Consider the following 19368-nt stretch of genomic DNA (forward strand, 5'->3'; position numbering starts at 1 on the left):
ATGACTACAAATTAAATATTAAAGTGAATTTTTAAATACAACGCAAGATCAATCTTAAGTGCATAGAACATAATGCAGAATACTGTTATTACAGGGACAAGAATAAGGGTTTTAAACATTTTAACATACACTGAACAATGTCGCCGTTAAAAGAGATGAATTAAAGCATTCTACCATTACAAAGATCAACATATGTTTTATACCACCATTAAAAAAAAACAGTAACTGATGTATCATAAAAGATATCTACTGCATCCATTTTCTCTCTTCCTCCTCTCAAAGGCTTGGAATTGCACCTTCAAATTCTTATAGCAGTTTGGATTTTCACATTGTTTCCCCCTTCCCCCACCCTCTATTTTTAACAAAATATTTTCTCTTCCTGAAGAGAAACTCAAAGTGCATTTTTTTCCCCTTATTTCATGGATGCATTTGCTGTCGTTCAGAAATTGTAAATAACCCTTTTCTTACTTGCTTTCTTTCTGTCTCTACTTTACGTAAGAGTCTCCCAGTTAATGAGCCAACCTTGGCAAGTTAAGAGGCCTCTCCTTTTGCAAACAGTTCTAAATTTTGAAAATAATAATAATAATAATAATAATAGTAAAACAATCTGTATTCAAGGGAAATTCCCACTGGAAGAGTAAGAACTGCAGGATTTCAGAAAATTACAGACCTCTTTACATTTCAAGATACGGTTAACTGCAAATGCCATGTTCAATTAATACTGCAAGTCAGCTTCAGACTGAGGTGTCAGGTATGAAATGGTAGCCCCAGAACTCTCACGCCAACAAGAGGAAACAACACAATTGTCACTATTTCTTATACAGCACAACAACTCATTTTTCATGTAAACACAAAGAATGATGGTTCTCATTTGAAGCTCCTATTGTTGGTAAATAATACTTCACAGGTATCAGAAACATTTTAGTTAATAACTCCACATCTTCCCCATTTCAAAAGTTCTTTCTCTTCCTTACAGGAGCTCTATTTCACGTCAAACTAAACAATTGCACAAAAACTACAGCACCAAGTTTTGCTAAATAAAACTGCTGAGGAGCGTATACAAGAGAAAAGAATTTGACTGTGGTTGCTGAGTGTGCTAGAAGTCAAATGAGTTTAAACAAAATTAATTTTAACGCATTCCTTAATTGAAATGATTAATTTCTAGAAGAAATAAATTCAGAAAAGCGTGGTCTTACTGCAGGCTAGTTGGTGACCCAGCCAAACTTTTGTGCAGATTAGGATTTTGGCTGTGCCTGTTCCGACTGCGAACTGATGAAAACATAGTGTTGCAACCTGGGATTTTGCATTTGTGGAGCTGGCGGAGATGCACAGTTTTGTAATGAGCCCTGAAAGTTCCCTTGTTACTGTAAGTCTTTTGACATATGTGACAAGATATTGGCAAACTGGAAGGTAAATTTATAAAGTTCTGATTAGCTTTCTCAATTAAATTACAGTCTTGGTAGAGTTCATCACTGGGCATTAGGCTGGGTCCTTCACAGCTTTCATCGCTATCATCCAAGGGCATGGTGCACACTTCACTTCCTCCATCAGAATCCCAAGAAGAGTGAGCACTGCTCTCAGATTTAATGCTGGAAGTAGTGCTTAGATCCAGAACAGCTCCGTCATTCAATGGATCGTATCCATAACTCTCAGAACAGGGTTCTCTAATTTTGCTCATTGGAAAAACCAAGCTGCCTGTTCTGTTCATTCCTTTGAAGATTACAGAAGTATGTCCAACATGTTGTTTTAAAGAGACATCTTGACAAAACTCCTTAGCCATGTCTTTCAAGAGGTATGTTGCATTGAAATGGTTGTTGAATTCCAGTGTATCTTTAGTCAGAAGTTTATGATGAAGATTTAGGTTTGAACTATGTCTAAAAGAACAAAGACAAGCTTAGCAAGAAAGTGCTTTGCCTCACTTAACAGTTGTTTCATAAGGATCATTAACAAAGAGAAAAAACAATATTTAGTAACATGCAAGAACCGTATGCTTCTCATTTGAAGAACTGCCACAGAGAGTGTGCACATGGATGATTTATACATGTGAATGGGTATCTGAAATTGCTTATACTGGTAGATATCAGAAATAACTCCACAGAAATCAATGTTTCCGATTCTGTCCTGCATTGTGGGTAGCTGTTCACTCCACTAGGTCCAGTGCTGGGCCTAAAAGAGTTGGTGAACAGAATAAAGAATTCTGGGTGTTGAACTGAGGTCAGAAAACAAACTGAGGGCAAGTGGAAATGAAGCCCTTTCCCAGTGGGCAAAGCATACAAAAATCACTGCTTTTCATTGAATATCATCAATCAGATCGCTGGGAACTTCCAGACTCTGATTAGAAGATTGAATTTATTGCAAGACAGAGAAAACGTTTATTTTCCCCTTGCTATCACCTAACAGTTTCATCCAAAGCATAAAAAATTTGGACAGAAATACTTTGTACCTGCACTTCCAGCACTCTGTGTTAAACTTGTGCAAAGTTGTTCCAAATAATTACTTTTTTGCACCAAGCTTGTAAAATTCCTTATGAATTGACTTTTTACCCCTTTTTAAATAAGTTATTTATTTATTTAAAAGTTTGTTAAATAAATCATCTTCCACAAACACCAGTGTCAGAACTTAACTGAATACACTGATGTGGGAAGGAATTTGTGGCATGTGAACCCAAATTTTACTGTTGGCCTTCTTTCCCGTGGCCCATATCACAATTAGAGTGGAGAGGAATTCACATCTGGGAAGATGCAGACAGCAGACCAGGGTATGAATCCCTGCCAGCAGCAGATGAATCTGTGCATCTCATATGCAGTGGCCAGTCCTCAAATACTGGCTCATCCTCTCTGGACTGCATCAGCTGGCTCCAGCACTCCTAGCAGATTACAGACAATCTAAACCTTGTGTCACTCTGAAGTACTATCCAGGCATGCTTTCTGTAGTCAAGATCTGCTGTAACACTGTTATAGGAGCATTAGAAAACTTAGAAGACTTAGTCCCACTTAAACAGAACTGTTATCTACCACTTCTCAACTCAGACACATAACTGACAGACAGCAATAAAACTTCAGTTCTTGTTTCTCAGTCTATGTGCAAAATAGTCTGAAACAAAATGACTAACAGCAACACAGTACTGCAGCTAACAGTAAACTGAATCAGGCTCACGGTATTGTTTAGGGTTTAGTATGAAATTTCACATTAAAGCACTACCAATACACACCAGATAGAATTAGTTCAGCTAGCAATGTGTAAGGCTGATTTGGTACTGACATAGGGTAATTCTGCTTTTATTATAGGATTTCTCCTACAGGGTTGTTCGAAGTCCTTGTGTAACAGAAGGATAAGGATAAGTGAAGATTTCCTGAATTGATCTCATTGCTTTTTCATTAAAAAAAAAAAAAACAACAAAAAACTGTATACATTAAAATACACATGAAAGTACGTACTAAACATATAAGTCCACGCATGCATCTACTGGAAAATAACTGAATTCATACCCTTGTGGCTTTCCCTTTATGTTCTAAAGTATTCTCTCAACTATTGAAGACTTTATCAGTTATGAAATTTTCATGGCTTTATTTAATACCTTGTAGTCTAGTGGAAAGGAAATGTTTCTTTCAATAGATTTTCATTTCATGAATGTTCTGATAAGTTATCGTACCTGTTATATGAGGATACACAGAAAAATCTTTGCAGGCTCCATTCCTCCAACACTCATTTTAATTTCAAATTAGGCTCCATTGTGATGGTAAAATAAATACAATTTTGTTTATAATTTCTTACCTGTCTCGACTTCTACGAGAAGGGAAAGCAGCATTACAGCCCTCAACTGTGCAAATATGCATTTCTTTGAGATGTACATTTTTAAAATGCATTTTTACACTGTAAGGGTTTTTAAAAGTCTTCTTACAGATGTCACAATGAAAGCGGCTTTCTTCCTTCTGAATCCCTAGTGCATGTTGGCTGACATGATCCATATCTTTAGAGTCTTCAAAACAAGCAATGGCAGCACCCCTGCTTGACAAAGTGCTGAAAAAGCCCCCGCTCAGCAAGTGGTGTTGCAATTCAGGGCAGTCATCTTTAGAAATCCTGCGTTTTGACTGCTCTTTAACATATACAGGGGATTCAGTCGTTGGTTTTATAACATCATTGTGGTGGTGTATTGGATCTTCGTATACAATCTCATGGGAAACTATTTTTAATGGTTGATTTTCTTCTGGTTTAACCTCTTTCTCACAGTGACGTAATTCATTGTCAGAGATATCCTTGATGTATTGGTTATCTGGTGCAAAGACAGATTCAAAATACTTTGGGCCCTCTACCCCAGAGACAGATTTCCATGAATTACCTGAATGGGGGTGATTTTCCACCCCGCCGGACACCTGATTCTCTATCTTATGCTCACAGGACTCAAGCTCTCCATCGCTTACCACTTGTAGACGTGTATCATCTTCAGAGCTGGCAACATCACTACTTTCATGAGGTGTTTCAACAACTTCTTTCTCTATCTTAATAGGCATGCTTGATTTACGAGATTTCTTCTTGGGTAGCACGTCAAATGGCAATTCATTTGAAATAAGCTGCTCTGGTATTGAGGATGAAACAAGAGGCAGAGAAGGAAGAGTACCTGGAGTATTAGCAAGCTCAGCTGGTGTAACTGGACTACGATAGAAAGGAAGAACAGGCTGTACTGTTTTTAGATTGGGAAAGAGGACACCATTCTGTCCGATACTGGGAAATCCAACCTGACCCTTTGCATCTGTACAAGAGCTGGCATAGCTGGTAATTGTTCTGCTATCAGGAGCTAAAATCGTAAATTCTGTCCTTTTACTATCTCCAGGTCCAGCAATGGTCAAACCATTTCTTAGATCTTTGTCCCTGTTATTTCTGTTCATTGGCATATGGAGTCTGGGGTTAGGGTTTGCGCTGTGACGATTTCGACTACGCAAAGAGCTGAATACCATATTGCAACCCTCAATTGTACATTTGTGCTTTATCTTCAGATGAACAGCATTATAATGTATTTTCAAAGTACCTTTGTCATAAAACGTCTTTTCACATGCAGTGCAGAAAACACGCCCTTTCCTTGGCCCAGTGCCATTTTTTTCAACAGATTTCATTTTGGTTTCTGGAGAGAGTGCTGCTGTTTCAAGCTTTGCTGCTGTATTATGTGAACTTGAATCGCTTAAAAGGGCATCATCTTCTGTTTTAGTGATGACATCTGGACCATTTATGATCCTCTCATTTTCAACTTGAAATGGTACAGAGCTAGAAGTTAGGAAGCTGCTTTCAGTAAAAGGTAGATGGATATCTTGTTTAGTTTCATTGCAGTGGTCTTGACCCTGTTCAATCAAGTGTCTTTCTGGTGGTGAACCTATCAAAGGTGGAGGCACTGGACTGAAAAACTGAAATGGCAGCATGAAAGCCATGTTATTCACAATATTCTCAAAGGGATGAATGTTGGTGGGGCTCATTTTGTCCAAGGAAGCTGAAAAATTAGGACTGTGTTGATTGCAGCTCTCTATGAATGCCCTAATATCCAAATTAGCAGTTGGTGGTGGTATGATAATTGATTGCCCTTCTTTCTCCTGAATTGCCATTAACTCTACAATGGACTTAGTTTCTCCAAAACGAAGAAATTGCTGCAAAGTAGCCAGTTCTTCATCATTGGTCATTATGCTCCAGTGATCCAGCACCTTTCCTGAAGCATCCTATGTAAAAAATAAAATAATAATAACAAAAAAAAGAAAATAATGTGTGGAATAGGAAAAAAGAAAAAAGAAAACCCTTTTCCCACCCCAATCTCTCCCCTAACTCCTGTTCTGTTCTCTCCCCATCTCCCCACAGACTAGAAACTCTTCAGCAAAATTACAAAATTATTATATTTAAAAAGAGAATAATAGTAATTCTGTGATATTTTCTTTAAATTTTACTATATTGGCTTTATTATTTCTTTCTGAACTAGTTATTCTTTCCAATAACCCATTGTTTTTCCCACAAAAATTGACACACAACATTTGAACAACAGTATTATCTAACTACAGACAGCAGAGATGGAGCAATCAGACCAAGATTTAGCTCCTCATTTAAGTCAAGTATTCTTTAATTGCAAGTTTAATAATCTTCCAAGTAACTAAGATCAGAGAACAAATGAACCTGTATTGATCTATTGCCAGTGTTCACAGAGCACAGCTGTAATTACTCTGGAGTGTTGGAGTTCTTTCAAACTCTAGCTATGCCTAACTTTTCCCAATAACTACAATAAATATTTTATCACAGAACATGTATTTGATGGCCTACTGAGATTTTTCACAGTGCATGTAAGAGTTTCTAAGACGATGAAGAACGTAACATTATAAATTTTTCATGTGGTAGAGGTTCAAGGTAATTGATTCCATATTTTTAATCCTAACACTAAAAAGCAAGATTATCAAGACCATTAAATATTGATTCATGTCATAATGTAAGATCATCATATTACTTTACATAAGAGGTAACTTCCATATAGTAGCCAGGACTAACATCAGTGTAAGCACATAGGGCCCAATTTATCCTTGATGTAGCTCCAGTAAGCTCAGAAGCACTACATCAGTGATGAAGATTGTCCCTGGTGCTTGAAATGATGGCAAGTTCATTCATCAGTGTATTATTCTGCAATTTTATAGTAAACTTACTGTTTAAATAATACTTGGAGTAAATTTGGAAGCCTATTCCAGTAAGCTTTTTTTCCCTTCCCTTTCTCTTTGTTTACCTTTATTGATAATTTTGAGCAAAGAGGAAAGATTTAGTTTGGCTTGAGCAAGGAGAGCAATGACCAAAAATTAACCCTTCCTTTTCTGGTGCTACTCTTCCTCAAGTCTACCACTGCCTTTCAGCTGAACTACACCGCACATTGAGACTACTGAAAATAACAAGCCAGAAATTATTCTGAAACATGACTCAATCATCATAGTTAAATAAAAAACTCTCTTAATGCAATACCTGCAGCACATATCCACGTATATAATCCTGTAGTGTCCAATCAAGAGCATGGAGAATCTGTATCACCTCTTCCTGCTTCAGAACACTGAAAAGCCGATCTAGCAGAATTTTAAGGCGCACAGGAATAGCTTGGGTTCCATACAACATGAGGCTACTGATATCAAAGACAACATTGGATTGAACTATTTCCACCTGGCTTGATGGATAGAGGTTGGGAATCCTAAGTTTGCTCAGGGCTGTAAATAAAACCACAAAATGTAAATGAATATAAATGATATAAAAGTGAATGCAAAGGCTATTGGGGAAGGGAGGGCAACACACAATAAAACAACATGTGAGAAAGGGTGTAGAATGTTTTATATAGATTGCAAGAATAAGTATTACCATGTGCTACCCATCCATGCCGGCATTGGTCACATTGTCGTTGATTTATTTTCCCAGGTTTGAAACACTGACAACTACAGCTCACCAGAGTGCATCGAATAGCCTGCAAATCAATAGAAAGGTTGATATGTAATGGATAGGCACCATCTAGACAGTGCACATTATACCTATACAGCACAAGCCTACTATCCATATAAGTCAGATAATATACAAGCTCATTCCTATTAACGTGCAGTACCAGGCGAAACCTGCATTTAAGCAGAGGTAGTATTGCAAGAAGAAAATCAGTCACCAGCTAAAGCACTAGAATATGATGGCTGTAAAGTATTTAGTGGTATACAAAGCAGCACTCCCATGGATCTATTTAGGTTGACGCACCTTTATAACAAAAATAAACTGTTCTGGGACATTCATCTAAGATACAATCCTCATACAAGCATCACATTTTGAAAAAGGCACACAGGTAAGAGTTTTGCTGGACCTCTATAATTGCAATATAGGAAGTGCTAATGAGCAATATTAGCTCTGCAGAGACACAAGTCCTTATAGCCAGCAGTACCCACAGAGTATGTGTATCCTGTCCAGGGCACAGAAATTCACTGACACTTCTCAGTCACGGATTTTATCAGAAAGTACTCTCATCTCCTGAAAAATGATAGCCTTACATTTTGCAAAGAAATGCTTGAAGTGTAACAGGCAAAACAGAACACGCAGATAGCAATCAGTCGCACAGTTCAATTTGTGCATCACTTTATTCTCACCAAGGTCATCTATAATGCAAATCAAATTAGTAGCCAAAAATTCCTAATCAACAGGGCAATACAAACTTGCATCCTGGAATTTATGTTTTCTTCTGTACATGCTGATCTGCTGCAGAAGGCAGACAGACAACTTGGAGGTCCTCGTTAAAACTCCATAGGGACTGCCACAGAACAAAGCGTTTCTATGACTCTATATCGCTTAGATCTGAACAGAATACGTACTAAGGGTGGGAAAGTGAAGAAATTAATGTACAGAGAGTCTGACTTGGATTACAAAAAATATTAGATTATGTGATCGCAACGTGCATAAGTTTTTCTGTTCTTAAAACAAAATGGTTTACATCTCAAAGTACAGAGAAGCAACATGAAGTAAGGCAAAGTTAAGCCCACTACTGACTGCTGTTCAGACTCATTATGTCTCATGCAAAACAAGATCTGAAGGGAAAAAGTACCATTTTTTCCACAGTGCTGGCATCCCCACGCTGGCATTTTTGGCAAATATACAAAGCAGCAAGTTTTTGGAGAATCATGGTACAAAAGGTAGAGACAGGAAATGCTTAAAATAAAAAGGGCATGGAAGAAAGGTAGTTCGAGCGGGGTTTGCTGTGGACATTTCTTTTGGCCTGGTGAATGAGACTGACACAGGACAGAAAAGTGTACTACATAAAACAGCATTCTATAAACAAGCGTGTGCAGGAGACGTAGTGCCTACTGCTTTACATGACAGCCTGGAATTTTCAAGTCTTGGCTGCTTACTTATCAAGGAATTAGCTAACAAGCACATCTCCAAATTGCAGTGACTTGATACTGAGACTCGTCTTTATTTGAAGGATTGGAACAAGTGGCAACAGCGCTATTGAAATCTCTGAATCACTTTGCCTTTAATCTTTTAAAGGAGTCATTGCAAAATACTGAATTCTTGAGAAAAGCTCTGTGCTCCCCATAAAGTCATAAAATACACATCAATACCCTACGCAGTGTGAATTGCTTCTCTTTAATGGAGGATGTATTTTCATTTAGACATTAAAAATCCCTCAATAACATTAACAATAAAAAGCCATAAATTTCCTACAAAAAGGTCAAAAAAGAAGCGTAGTTTTCTGATGATTCATTTATAACACAAAATATCAAACAGTAACACAGTTTCTTCTTCTACTTCTGTAATACATAATGTTCTGTGACTTGCACATACTGATCCCCTTCCACAGGCCATCCTGCTATGTTCAGTAAGCTGAATTCCACAAATGCATCTTTTGCAGTCTCTCCAGACAGAATTACAAAAGGTTACAGCCTTCCACAGCAACGCATGCTAGGAAAAAAGCTATACGGTATATGTACTTGTTCTCCTATCTTCCTCTATAGGAGTAAAAGATTTTACACATTAAAAATAGAAAATACCTAACGGGGGCATTTTGTTTCACATGTAGGAAAGAAACAATTAAACATGGAGCGTCACTCTTCTTATATTCAGAGCGTGGAGTTAAGCCCTCCTCAAATGAATACATTAAAGGTTCTGGACACCACTCTTAAATCTGGCTAGCTCGCATGCTGTTAATATATCAAAGGTATGCCCTCAACTCAGTATCTGTTGCTGACTTAAAAACAAAACCAAAACTCATGAGAATCCCTGAGAAGAAATAAATGCCACTTTCAGGATGTTATTGGCAGCATTTCCCATCATTCGTGGTTATCAGAGTGTTTCCTAAAACTTTTCCATCAGCATCTGCATTAACACAGTCATAGAACATAACGTGGCAAAATTAACTTTTGAAACAATCCATGAGTCACAACTTCAAATCTTTACTCGCTGCTCAACTTAAAAAGGCACTTCTAAAAGATGAGTTTTGATTATCTCTCAAATCAACTTAGAATCTGAGTTTAATGAATGAAAACATAGCAGAAATCCATGAGATCAAAATGCTTGTCTTTTGCATGTTAATCCTGCTATACTTAGTATGCCTGGTCTAAGGTACTGTAATTATATCGAGTCTTTTAATGAGCTTTATGTTCCCAACACGTGGAGCCTACACACAATTTCATTCTACAAAACAAAGGAATAACTTTCTACACTGTAAAGCTTCAAAATCATAATTAAAGGATTGTATATGTAGAGGGAAATTAAAGTGGAAATTTTTTTGTGCAGCCCTTTCATTCAGGGCAATTATTTCATTTATTTTTCCAGAAACAAAAAGCAGATAACTAACGTTAACAGAAATAAAAACAAAAATGTTACGCTATCATCAAGGATGTTGCTACTGTTTTCCAGTTGCTCTCCCTGCCAGAGAGCTTTCTCCAAACCCATTATTAATGAAATAATGTTTTTTGTTTGTTTGTTTTTGCATCGAAATTCTGATCAAATTTTCTGTGGTTTTAGCAGCAAGGCTGTACGCATCTGAACCTCGGATTTTTGATACAGGTGATTCTTCATTAAGAGAGATTAACCATTAAATCAGCCACCAAAAGCCACCTACCTACTCATCACAGAATAAGAAGTCAAATTCTGTTGCCTGAAAGTCATGACTACTGACTTGTTTGGGTTTTTATTTTTTTTTTCAGATACTGTGGTTTCAATTATGCTTCAAAAGCTACCAAACAATTCTTTTCAACCCACTCCCAGCCCTCACGGCTAAAGAAAAGCACAAGATAATGGGACAAGTTCACTCTGATTCTTGCTATATTATCAGACTTCATTTCAGAATATTCATCTGTGATCACCTATTCAATTTTGAAGGTACTGAGGACCTACACTCACTTGCAATTGCAATGTACTAACAACAGGCTGAAAACTGCTCGGTAAGAGAAGAAAGGCAAAAAGAGTGTTTGTGATTACCCGAAGATGTGGAGGAATAACTGTACCAAGCCTCGCTCCATGTCCAATGGAATCCAGTTTGACAGCTCTTCGGCATGGGAAACAAAGAGTAAATAACCCTGCAGATGCTGTCAGGCCTGAACCGTGGATCCCAGCCCACACTGGGAGGCAAACTGACTCTGTGTGCAGGCACCTGGGAACAGCAAAGCAAGTCCCAGGTCCCCCAGGTACTGTTTCGCATCAGCGGTGTGCAGGTCAGTACCCCATTTTGTTCCCATCACCCTGGGAAATCTCTCCCTGTCTTTGCACAGAAGTGATTGCTTTCTTTAGAAACTGCTCCTCCTCAAGTTGCTGCTGCTCCATGAAGTGCAGCAGAGCTTCACTACTCTGCGCCTCCGATGCTGTATTACAGATATCTTTTGCAACCAGGAATTTGAAATTCTTAGCAGTTTAAAATGCAAGTTTGGAGAAAAAAATGTGGAATTACATGACCAAAATTGTATGAGAGAAACTTTCCTTAAATGGGATGCAACACAAAGCACTTCTCATGTCTTCATGGAGAGTTTCTAGCAACAAGCAGCATCTCTTACAACCAACTCACCTAAACGTCCAAGAGGAATTTGTCCCTCTGTCCATTTCATTGCCAGACAACTTTTGTCACTTCCCTGGATACCCACTGCACAGATAAGTGAGTCTATCTGTCAGATCTTTTTTTTACTATTTCGAGCAAGTTCTCAGGTGATTTAATTTTTGTCCACGTTACAGCTTACATGTACCTCCTTGTATCACATTTTTTTCATTTCACCTGTCCCACAGATACTTGCAACATTCCACCCTGCCCTCTCTGCAGCATATGTCTAAGTCCTCAAGTCTCTTTTTCATAACAGACTTTGATTTTTCCTCCTTTATTAAGCTCCCTGCAGTTTGTTCAAATTATATGATCCATCATGATCACAAAAGTTGGTGGACCGCTCAATATGGTGTAAATTCATAAAGTTATTGTAGGCTTAGCCCAACATCTAAACCTAATAGTTCTGCATGTTGATGGTAGAGCTTATCATAAGCACCTTTTGTTCCTTGAAAGTTTCAATACACTCCAAGCTGAGGCTGGCCATGGCTCCCATCTGCCCAGGGAGGCACAGTGGGCCCTGCAGCACCTTTGGCTGAGGCCAGTTCTCATCCTGACACACCTCAAAGAGGAGAGCATAATGCTGGGTGGAAGCCCCTCCCTGCAAGGAAGCAGAGTGGGAAGGATACACGCGGCATGGGGAAGGTACTCAGCAAGTGACAACACACATATACGGGTCCAACACTGAGGACAAGCTGAGGGTTACTTGCCCTGTGACACAACCTGCCCACATTCAATTCAGTGAGCCCCCATGTTTCATTCTGTCACATGCTTAAGGCCCTCAGTTATGGGTGAGGACAAAGCTGTACTGCTAAATCATGCACTCATAAACTGGTATACCACTGATATTATTCGTTCACTTCCCATCTTTGACAGTCTTACAGTTTGAAACAAAAAATTTCCATTCACAGCACATTTGTGCCCACTGCAAATACATTTGGTCACTGCAAATTCGCTGTCTCTTTACTTGGGCTTAAAAATACTCGAGACTAAAATAAATGAACCTATGAAGTTATTAAAATGAGGGAGAGGTGCCTACAGGATGTCTGATTGTATCAGACTGAATGCTGCATGCACTATTTTCACAGTCTTATCTCACAAGAAATGTTCCTTACAAAGTAACAGTGCTGTTAATAGAGTTATTTTATAAACATAATAAACAGCAACAAACATTTCTCATGAGAAGAAAGCAGGTCTTACTGTTTGCTGTATTCAGAGAGCATCTGATATTTTGCATATTCGGAGCTTTCAATTAAGTAGAGAAAAATTTGATGTGGATGTGACAGAGTAAACAGCGCTGACCAAATAGCTCCAACCTTCTGCACTAACAAACACATTCTATGCCAGCTCCAGATGATTCATTTGGCAAACTGCTTATTAGTAAAATAATTTAGCAAAATTCTTGTCTCCTGTGTAAGAGACTAACTAGGATAGAGATGGGAGACAGAGATGGGCCACAACTTGCCTTTTCCAGTTCCTCTGCACATGAAGTTACACTCATAATGGAGCTCCTAGATTGGCGATGGCCCCTCAGTAAGCAGCCCCAGTGCTGTATGTGCCAAGCAGTGCTTCTACTAGGCTCCGGGGGTACAGGAGCCCCCAAATACCGAGACAAAAAACCTTTGTTTCAGAGCCCCAGCATAGATTTAGGAGTCAAACTGAACACCTATTATACTGAACACTTTGGCTGGTGCTGGATACCCACCATGTGGGGTATCTTATACTTTCTTATACTTTCTCAGTGGGGAGACTCTGTTATGATTTTTACTCCTAAGAACACATTTAAACTTGTGGCCTTTGTATTTTCTAGACAAGACCACAGAACGCATCCCATTAATTATCAGGATCCTTATGTATATATCCATAATGTTTATTTGGGGTCAGATGCCAAAACCTGACCTCCTTTTAAACAGTCCAAGTTTGAGCGTATAAGAAAGCAGAGTACAAGCCAGGTTCTGCAGCAAGTTGTATTACTGCCTCCCTTTGTGGTGCTCAAGAAGCAAGTTTTGTCTGGAATGGGTCTGAATTTCTCTCTTGCAGGTACTGACTAGCACCTTGAGCTGAAAACTTGTAATTGCCCTTGTCATAATTGACAAAAAAAGCCTCTTCAAAACTGGCCAAAAGGTGGTGGGGAGAAACAGCTCAGTGAGATGGATCTGAAATTAGCTGATACTTTCATGAAACGGCAGCACTCTGCTAAACCAACCACAGTTGTGGATTTTAAGGAGTTTTAGCTGGCTACTGAATTGTGGGCCCCTTGCCCATGTATCACCATTTTGTCAAAAACTGTAGGGCAAATAGCCATGACAAGAGACTGAAACAAATAAGGACTTCAAACCCTGGAGCAGACCTGGCTAAGCAGCAGATGCAGCACTAACAGGAGGTGCCCTGGACAGACTGGGCAATGCAGCGAAGTGAGTAAGCAGAATGGAGACACGTCTGAGAAAGGAGCACACTGCGAGGCCAAACTTCAATCGCAGCATAACTTGCGGGATGGGAATCACTCCTCATGCATGTCACTTACCCTAAAGGGCCCCTTAGGGCACCTCTCGTTAACAGCACTGTCAAAATAATTATAAGAAGAGAATGCACGTGTGTGTGCTTGCACATGAACTGCTACTCTTTAAACAAAAAGCACTGGACAGCAAAGCTCCATTTTCTGTTGAACAAGGTGCTCATAGATATATTAGCTTAGACTGCAATTAATCTCACTTCTTAACAACAGGTGTGTTGAAAGACACCTTGGTCAAACTGGGGAATACATCTAGCTCTTCTTTGGCTGTTCAATTAGGAAAACATAACAAGACATACAAATTAGGGAACCAAACATGCCACACCATCATTATCTCACAGTAGTGATTTACATTTGGTTCTGAAACAAGCTATGGTGCTACGCTTCTCATGGTGCACCTGCCACGTCTGTGTAGATCACAAACCTCTACATTTTGCTGACTATTAAGCAGTATTTATCATAAGAATCTCAACTCTGTTTTTGATAAACTTGTAGAAATTCATTCATTTCAGCGTATTTCAAAAAAATACAACCAATGGATTGCAGCAGACTGATGAGAAACTCTGCGCAAGTTTCAGGAGTAAGGATGGGTCCCCAGATAGAAATGGTGTGAAATTTATTACTACAAAACACTGTGTTATTTAATCTAGCAAGTATCCCAGGCATGTTCTTTTTACTCATATCAACATGCTGTGCATCCCACGTTAAATGCTGAACCTACGGATCTCTCCAGGAACTAAAATTTAATGAAATATTTAACACCGAGCTCCACATTAACAAGAAACATTACAAATATATGTGCACAAGTATCAAATGAAGTGTTAGTGTAAATGAATGGCAAGTAAACCCTTTAAACTATATCATCTGATCACACAGTTTAAAGAATGTTCTATGGGTGCAACATGAGGGAATTGATGTTTCAAAGACCACCCCAATGTGTGCAGCCCGTCACAGCACTGCTCAAGTCTAAGAGCCGTAAAGTAACACATGCTCGAATTGTTCCCTTCTGTTACAGGCAAAAGAGACAAGTTACAGAGCAAAAGAAAAATAACATCACTCCAACATACCTGCTGTAACACAACTTCATTTGGTGCAATTTTATAAGTTTTAAACTCAAACAGTGTTTGTTCACATAGGCATGAATCTATCTATGGTGCTACACAGTTACGCAACATTTTGCTCAGCAGTGTAGCTCCATTGGTCATTTCACAATTTAAAACTTCGTATTCCTTTGCACTGAATGCAGGTGTGAAAACCTAAAATGGCTTTCTGACATCAGCTTCAATAGATAATTAAAAAAAAATCTCTAACTTCAGATTTGAAATATAGCCGACTGTGAGCAAGGAACAGTTATTTTGCTCCCTCAAAATTATTTACTTCAAGTTTGATTATTGAAATTTCAGCCACAATAAATAGATATATATGTATTTAGATATTGATAGGCAAAAACATAGCAAGAAGTCGGAGAGATGTAGGTTTTCAAACTTGAGTTGTAGCATCTGCTCGGGACAAAAACCGCTGGCAGCACGGTGCATGCAGCAGGCAGTTGCTGCACTACCGAAGCCATGAAGGGCAGGAGATGACCCAAGGGGCCAAGCCTAACAGCTTTTCTTTGGTCTGCATTTTGTGGGGGGTTTTGCTGGATACTGAATTCAAGATCGGTACCTGATTTTTAGTTCAAATCTGCATTAAAATATTTAGCCACGTATGGTGCCTTAAGAACATAAATGTGGAGCAAGAAGCGTAATGTAAAGAACAAAAACATTCTTATTTATCAGAAGCATATTTACTATTGTAATAGTGGAATCTTCATTACTGAAATCAAAACTAAATGACTGGCTTGCCTGATTGGAAATAGAATGACATGCTCAGTACTGTGTAAACTATATTTCAATAATAACGTGAACAGCAAAGAAGCTGAAGTTCAATCATTTGGTATAAAAAGCCCAAATCTTTCTGCAGCATAAAAGGGTACAATTTGATCTTGGCTACAGTGTGCCCATGAAGTGGCCCAAAATTTGGAATAATTTTTCCTGTTGATGACGACGGAGCTCTCCTGCAGGTCTGGATATGTTTGCAGATACCATTCTCTTTATGGTTCTAAATAGGTTGAAGATCAGCAGTTCAAAGACTTAGCAGAACAATTTCTAAAATCAATCAAGCAAAACTCACAGTAAGTGTAACATAAGTGAATTTTCCACAACTTGAGATACTTTTTGCTTAATCACTTTTGTTAAAATAAGCTTTGTCCAAATAAACTGCTGAAAACTCCAAAGTTTGATTCGAACAGATGTACAGAATTACACTGATCATTAAAAAAATTAAAATCCAAACTTACTAGCACAGGTAATTGTAAGGATGTGTCACATTGCATTAGATGTTCTTTTAAAGTATTCTTCCTATTTCAGTAACAGAAGAAATGAGAAAGGCATTCTTCAGTGTATTTTGTTCTAATCATTCGAACAAAGAAAAGCAACGCATGACGTTGATAGCAGTTAAAAACAACGCAAGTCCTACTTTGCAATACAACCTGCAGCGAGGCTGCCCACCTCACATTCCCCAAGCAGAGAACTGAGCCACAATTTCAGTGTTTTAAAACCAAAGCGAAGAAACAGAGCCTCTTGTCTAACATATTTTCCAGCAAACTGCAGTAAACAGACGTGTATTTTCAAAAAGGTGGTTAAAAATAGAAACTTATGATCTTTTCCCACCTAGAATCATATCCTTACAATTAAAGACTATTAGCTGGCACCTCTTTTAACCGTCAAACTCAGACAGTGGCAGTTCTATAGCCACAAAGAGAAGCAGTAAATGAGAAGAACATGTTACTACACTGCATTTGAGAAAGTTTGGCTCCAAGCTATGCACTGATTAATATCAGATCTCCTTCTTTACTTGCCTCTTGACAATCTTGTCACATCTGGCTGACAAATCCTTACAAGCTTATCCAAACCAAGGCAGCCCAGATCATGCTCCGGGAGTAGCTCGGAGGAAGCGGCAACACCAGCCATGCACTGATGTGCCATCATGAAACTAATGAAGCTGACTTCACTTGCAGACTGCAGGAACACGAAGAAACACAACATGCCTCAAGGTTTTTGCAACATAGCACAGAGTTAGCTCACCAAAGATAAGACAAACAGCTCACGAGGTTCAAGAAGCCAAGTAGTTATGTGAATTACAGAAATTTATATATAAATTGCTCAAACAACAATCTCAACTAAACGAGCACACCAAAGTCCAGCTTCCGATCGGATGTGAAAATTGATTGCTGACTGCCCTTAAAGCAATGATTTGTTTTGAAGTGAAACAAAACCAGCTTATTTCATTTGCTCTCTCCCACAACCACAAAATCTCAGAAAGTTGCTTGGTTCTGCAGAATATTCAAAGAACAAACATCTCTAAGTTAAAATAATAATAATAATAGAAAGAATAAAAAGAAAAAAAAAGAATAGGGCCACTTTTATGCTCAGGATTTACAGAAGGACAAACCACAGTCTGTATATATCAGCAGCCTTCCTCTGGGTTAGCGATCTGCCCTCTCCTCATTTTTAAACCGATTACACGGAGGACTTGAAGTATATGGACAATTAATAAACCAGAAGGTAAAATGATGTATCTAATAAAGCCTCATTATGTCTGAGATAACAACTAAATCATTTTTATTTTTTTACACGATAAAAATAAAAATAAATTAAATAAGCATCCTTTTTTCTGATACATTTAAACCCTTAATGAGACAATATATTAATAAAAAAGAAAACAACATAATGGAAGACACCCCCATACACACACACACTCCCTCTCTCCCCCCTTCTGCCTCCCCCCCGAGTACAAACAGGCTGATCCTAAGAACAGAATTACTGGCCTTATTTTCTGGATGCTAAATAGTCAGCAATAAATTGTATACAAAGGGCATACATTAGGTTCCACTTTAGTGGTAATTTCTGAAGAACTTCTTACTGAAATTATATTGTTGCCTGCTCTCCAGTGCATTTATACGTCATAATAATGATAATGTATCTGCTTAAAGCACTTGAGTCAGAACACATCTGAGTCACAAATCACAGATTTTACTGCTATTAATGTATATTGAGGACTTGTACAATTAAACATTGTCAAGTATTTATGATTTACATGCTACTACTTCAATAGGAAAACAATTATACAAGTGATGGCTCTGCTCATTATAAGCAGCTTGCAATTCCGCATTACTTACTGTAGGATAGAAAAGTCACACAGTTGTTTACAGAGCACAGCAGAAAGGAAAACAATTTTTTTTTAATATATTTTTCTACTTTCACGGTATCTCTTAGTAATTAAGAAAAGGAGAGTGCAGCTCACTACAGCTTTCATCTCCATTGTTCCTTCCGCAAAACAACACCATCACAAGAATTTTTATATCTCCACAGTGCATAACCACAAGTAAAAGTTGCACAGTAAAAAACACACATTCACATATAACTGCAAAGAACTTTCCTTACCTCAGACATTCTTACTGTGCTTATGTTTCCAGAGCTATAAAACAGTTTCCCATTCCCTCAGTGAGTTGTACAAAGAAGTACTGGAAACACTCCTGTCTGTACAAGTACTAAGGCAGAACCATCACACGCCTCTTTACTCTTGTCTGACTCTGAGCACCTCAAGGTCTGATGTATGCTCGGGCTGTGCACAGGGGAGTGAAATAGGATCCTCCCCCTTGGTGTTCTCCAGACCTACAGTACGAAGTTGTGTCTGCCTCTCACCTCTGCAGCCGGCTCTCACCTCGCTGCCCCGCGGTGCCGCGCTCCGCGTGCTCCTCCAGTCGCAGGGCAGTCCCCTCACAGCTGGCTCGGAGAGGGCATGACACTCATCTTTCACAGAGATTTGATCAAAAGGAGTCACGGAGGCTCGAGGCACTGCTAATGCAGTGCGAGGAGATTCTACCTCTGCTCTGGCAGCCTAAGTAATGCATTAAATCAATGCAGCTGACCTAAGGCCTATTACAGTTTTTTTTTTCTTCCCCTCTCCAGGAGCGCACAACTATCTGCAAATAAGCCACGAGGTGCTCACAATTAAAAATACTTACTTTTAGTATTGGAGAGTTGTTCTGCAAATTGCTGCTGATGATTGTTTTTTCCTTCTATTAAGCATCTGCAGATCTTAAGGGTTTATTGAGTGGGGTGTGTATATATATATATATTTTTTTTTTTTAATACTTTTTTTAGTTAAAACATTACCCCCTATCAACTTACTTTGGATAATTTTATTTCTTTTTATGAAGTTGAAGCTTCCTATTAGCAGAAGTACAGGCCATAAAGAC

The 19368-nt window shown here is 38.6% G+C and overlaps 1 protein-coding gene across 1 annotated transcript; it reads right to left on the bottom strand.

The window, feature by feature from the left end:
* Window positions 1-635: 635 nt before the first annotated feature.
* Window positions 636-18679, bottom strand: BNC1 (basonuclin zinc finger protein 1). Its single transcript, XM_065733953.1, has 5 exons — window positions 18551-18679; window positions 7357-7459; window positions 6973-7208; window positions 3775-5702; window positions 636-1874 (listed from the first exon to the last, which is right to left on the bottom strand). Exons 1-5 carry the CDS (start codon window positions 18557-18559, stop codon window positions 1193-1195), a joined length of 2958 nt encoding a protein of 985 aa, XP_065590025.1. The 5' UTR covers window positions 18560-18679; the 3' UTR covers window positions 636-1192.
* Between the last annotated feature and the right edge of the window lie 689 nt (window positions 18680-19368).

The sequence above is a fragment of the Cyrtonyx montezumae genome, unplaced genomic scaffold (genome assembly GCF_038088225.1).
Source record: "Cyrtonyx montezumae isolate F1298 unplaced genomic scaffold, pur_monq_1.0 scaffold_17, whole genome shotgun sequence".
In the NCBI taxonomy this organism is placed as follows: Eukaryota; Metazoa; Chordata; class Aves; order Galliformes; family Odontophoridae; genus Cyrtonyx; species Cyrtonyx montezumae.

What these genes read in the sequence shown, in the direction of transcription:
- BNC1 (XM_065733953.1), bottom strand. An exon ending in TACGTGGATATGTGCTGCAG is followed by an intron (nt 5,703 to 6,972) that starts GTATTGCATTAA and finishes TTTTTTACATAG; the next exon opens with GATGCTTCAGGAAAGGTGCT. An exon ending in TCTCGTAGAAGTCGAGACAG is followed by an intron (nt 1,875 to 3,774) that starts GTAAGAAATTAT and finishes TTGTTCTTTTAG; the next exon opens with ACATAGTTCAAACCTAAATC.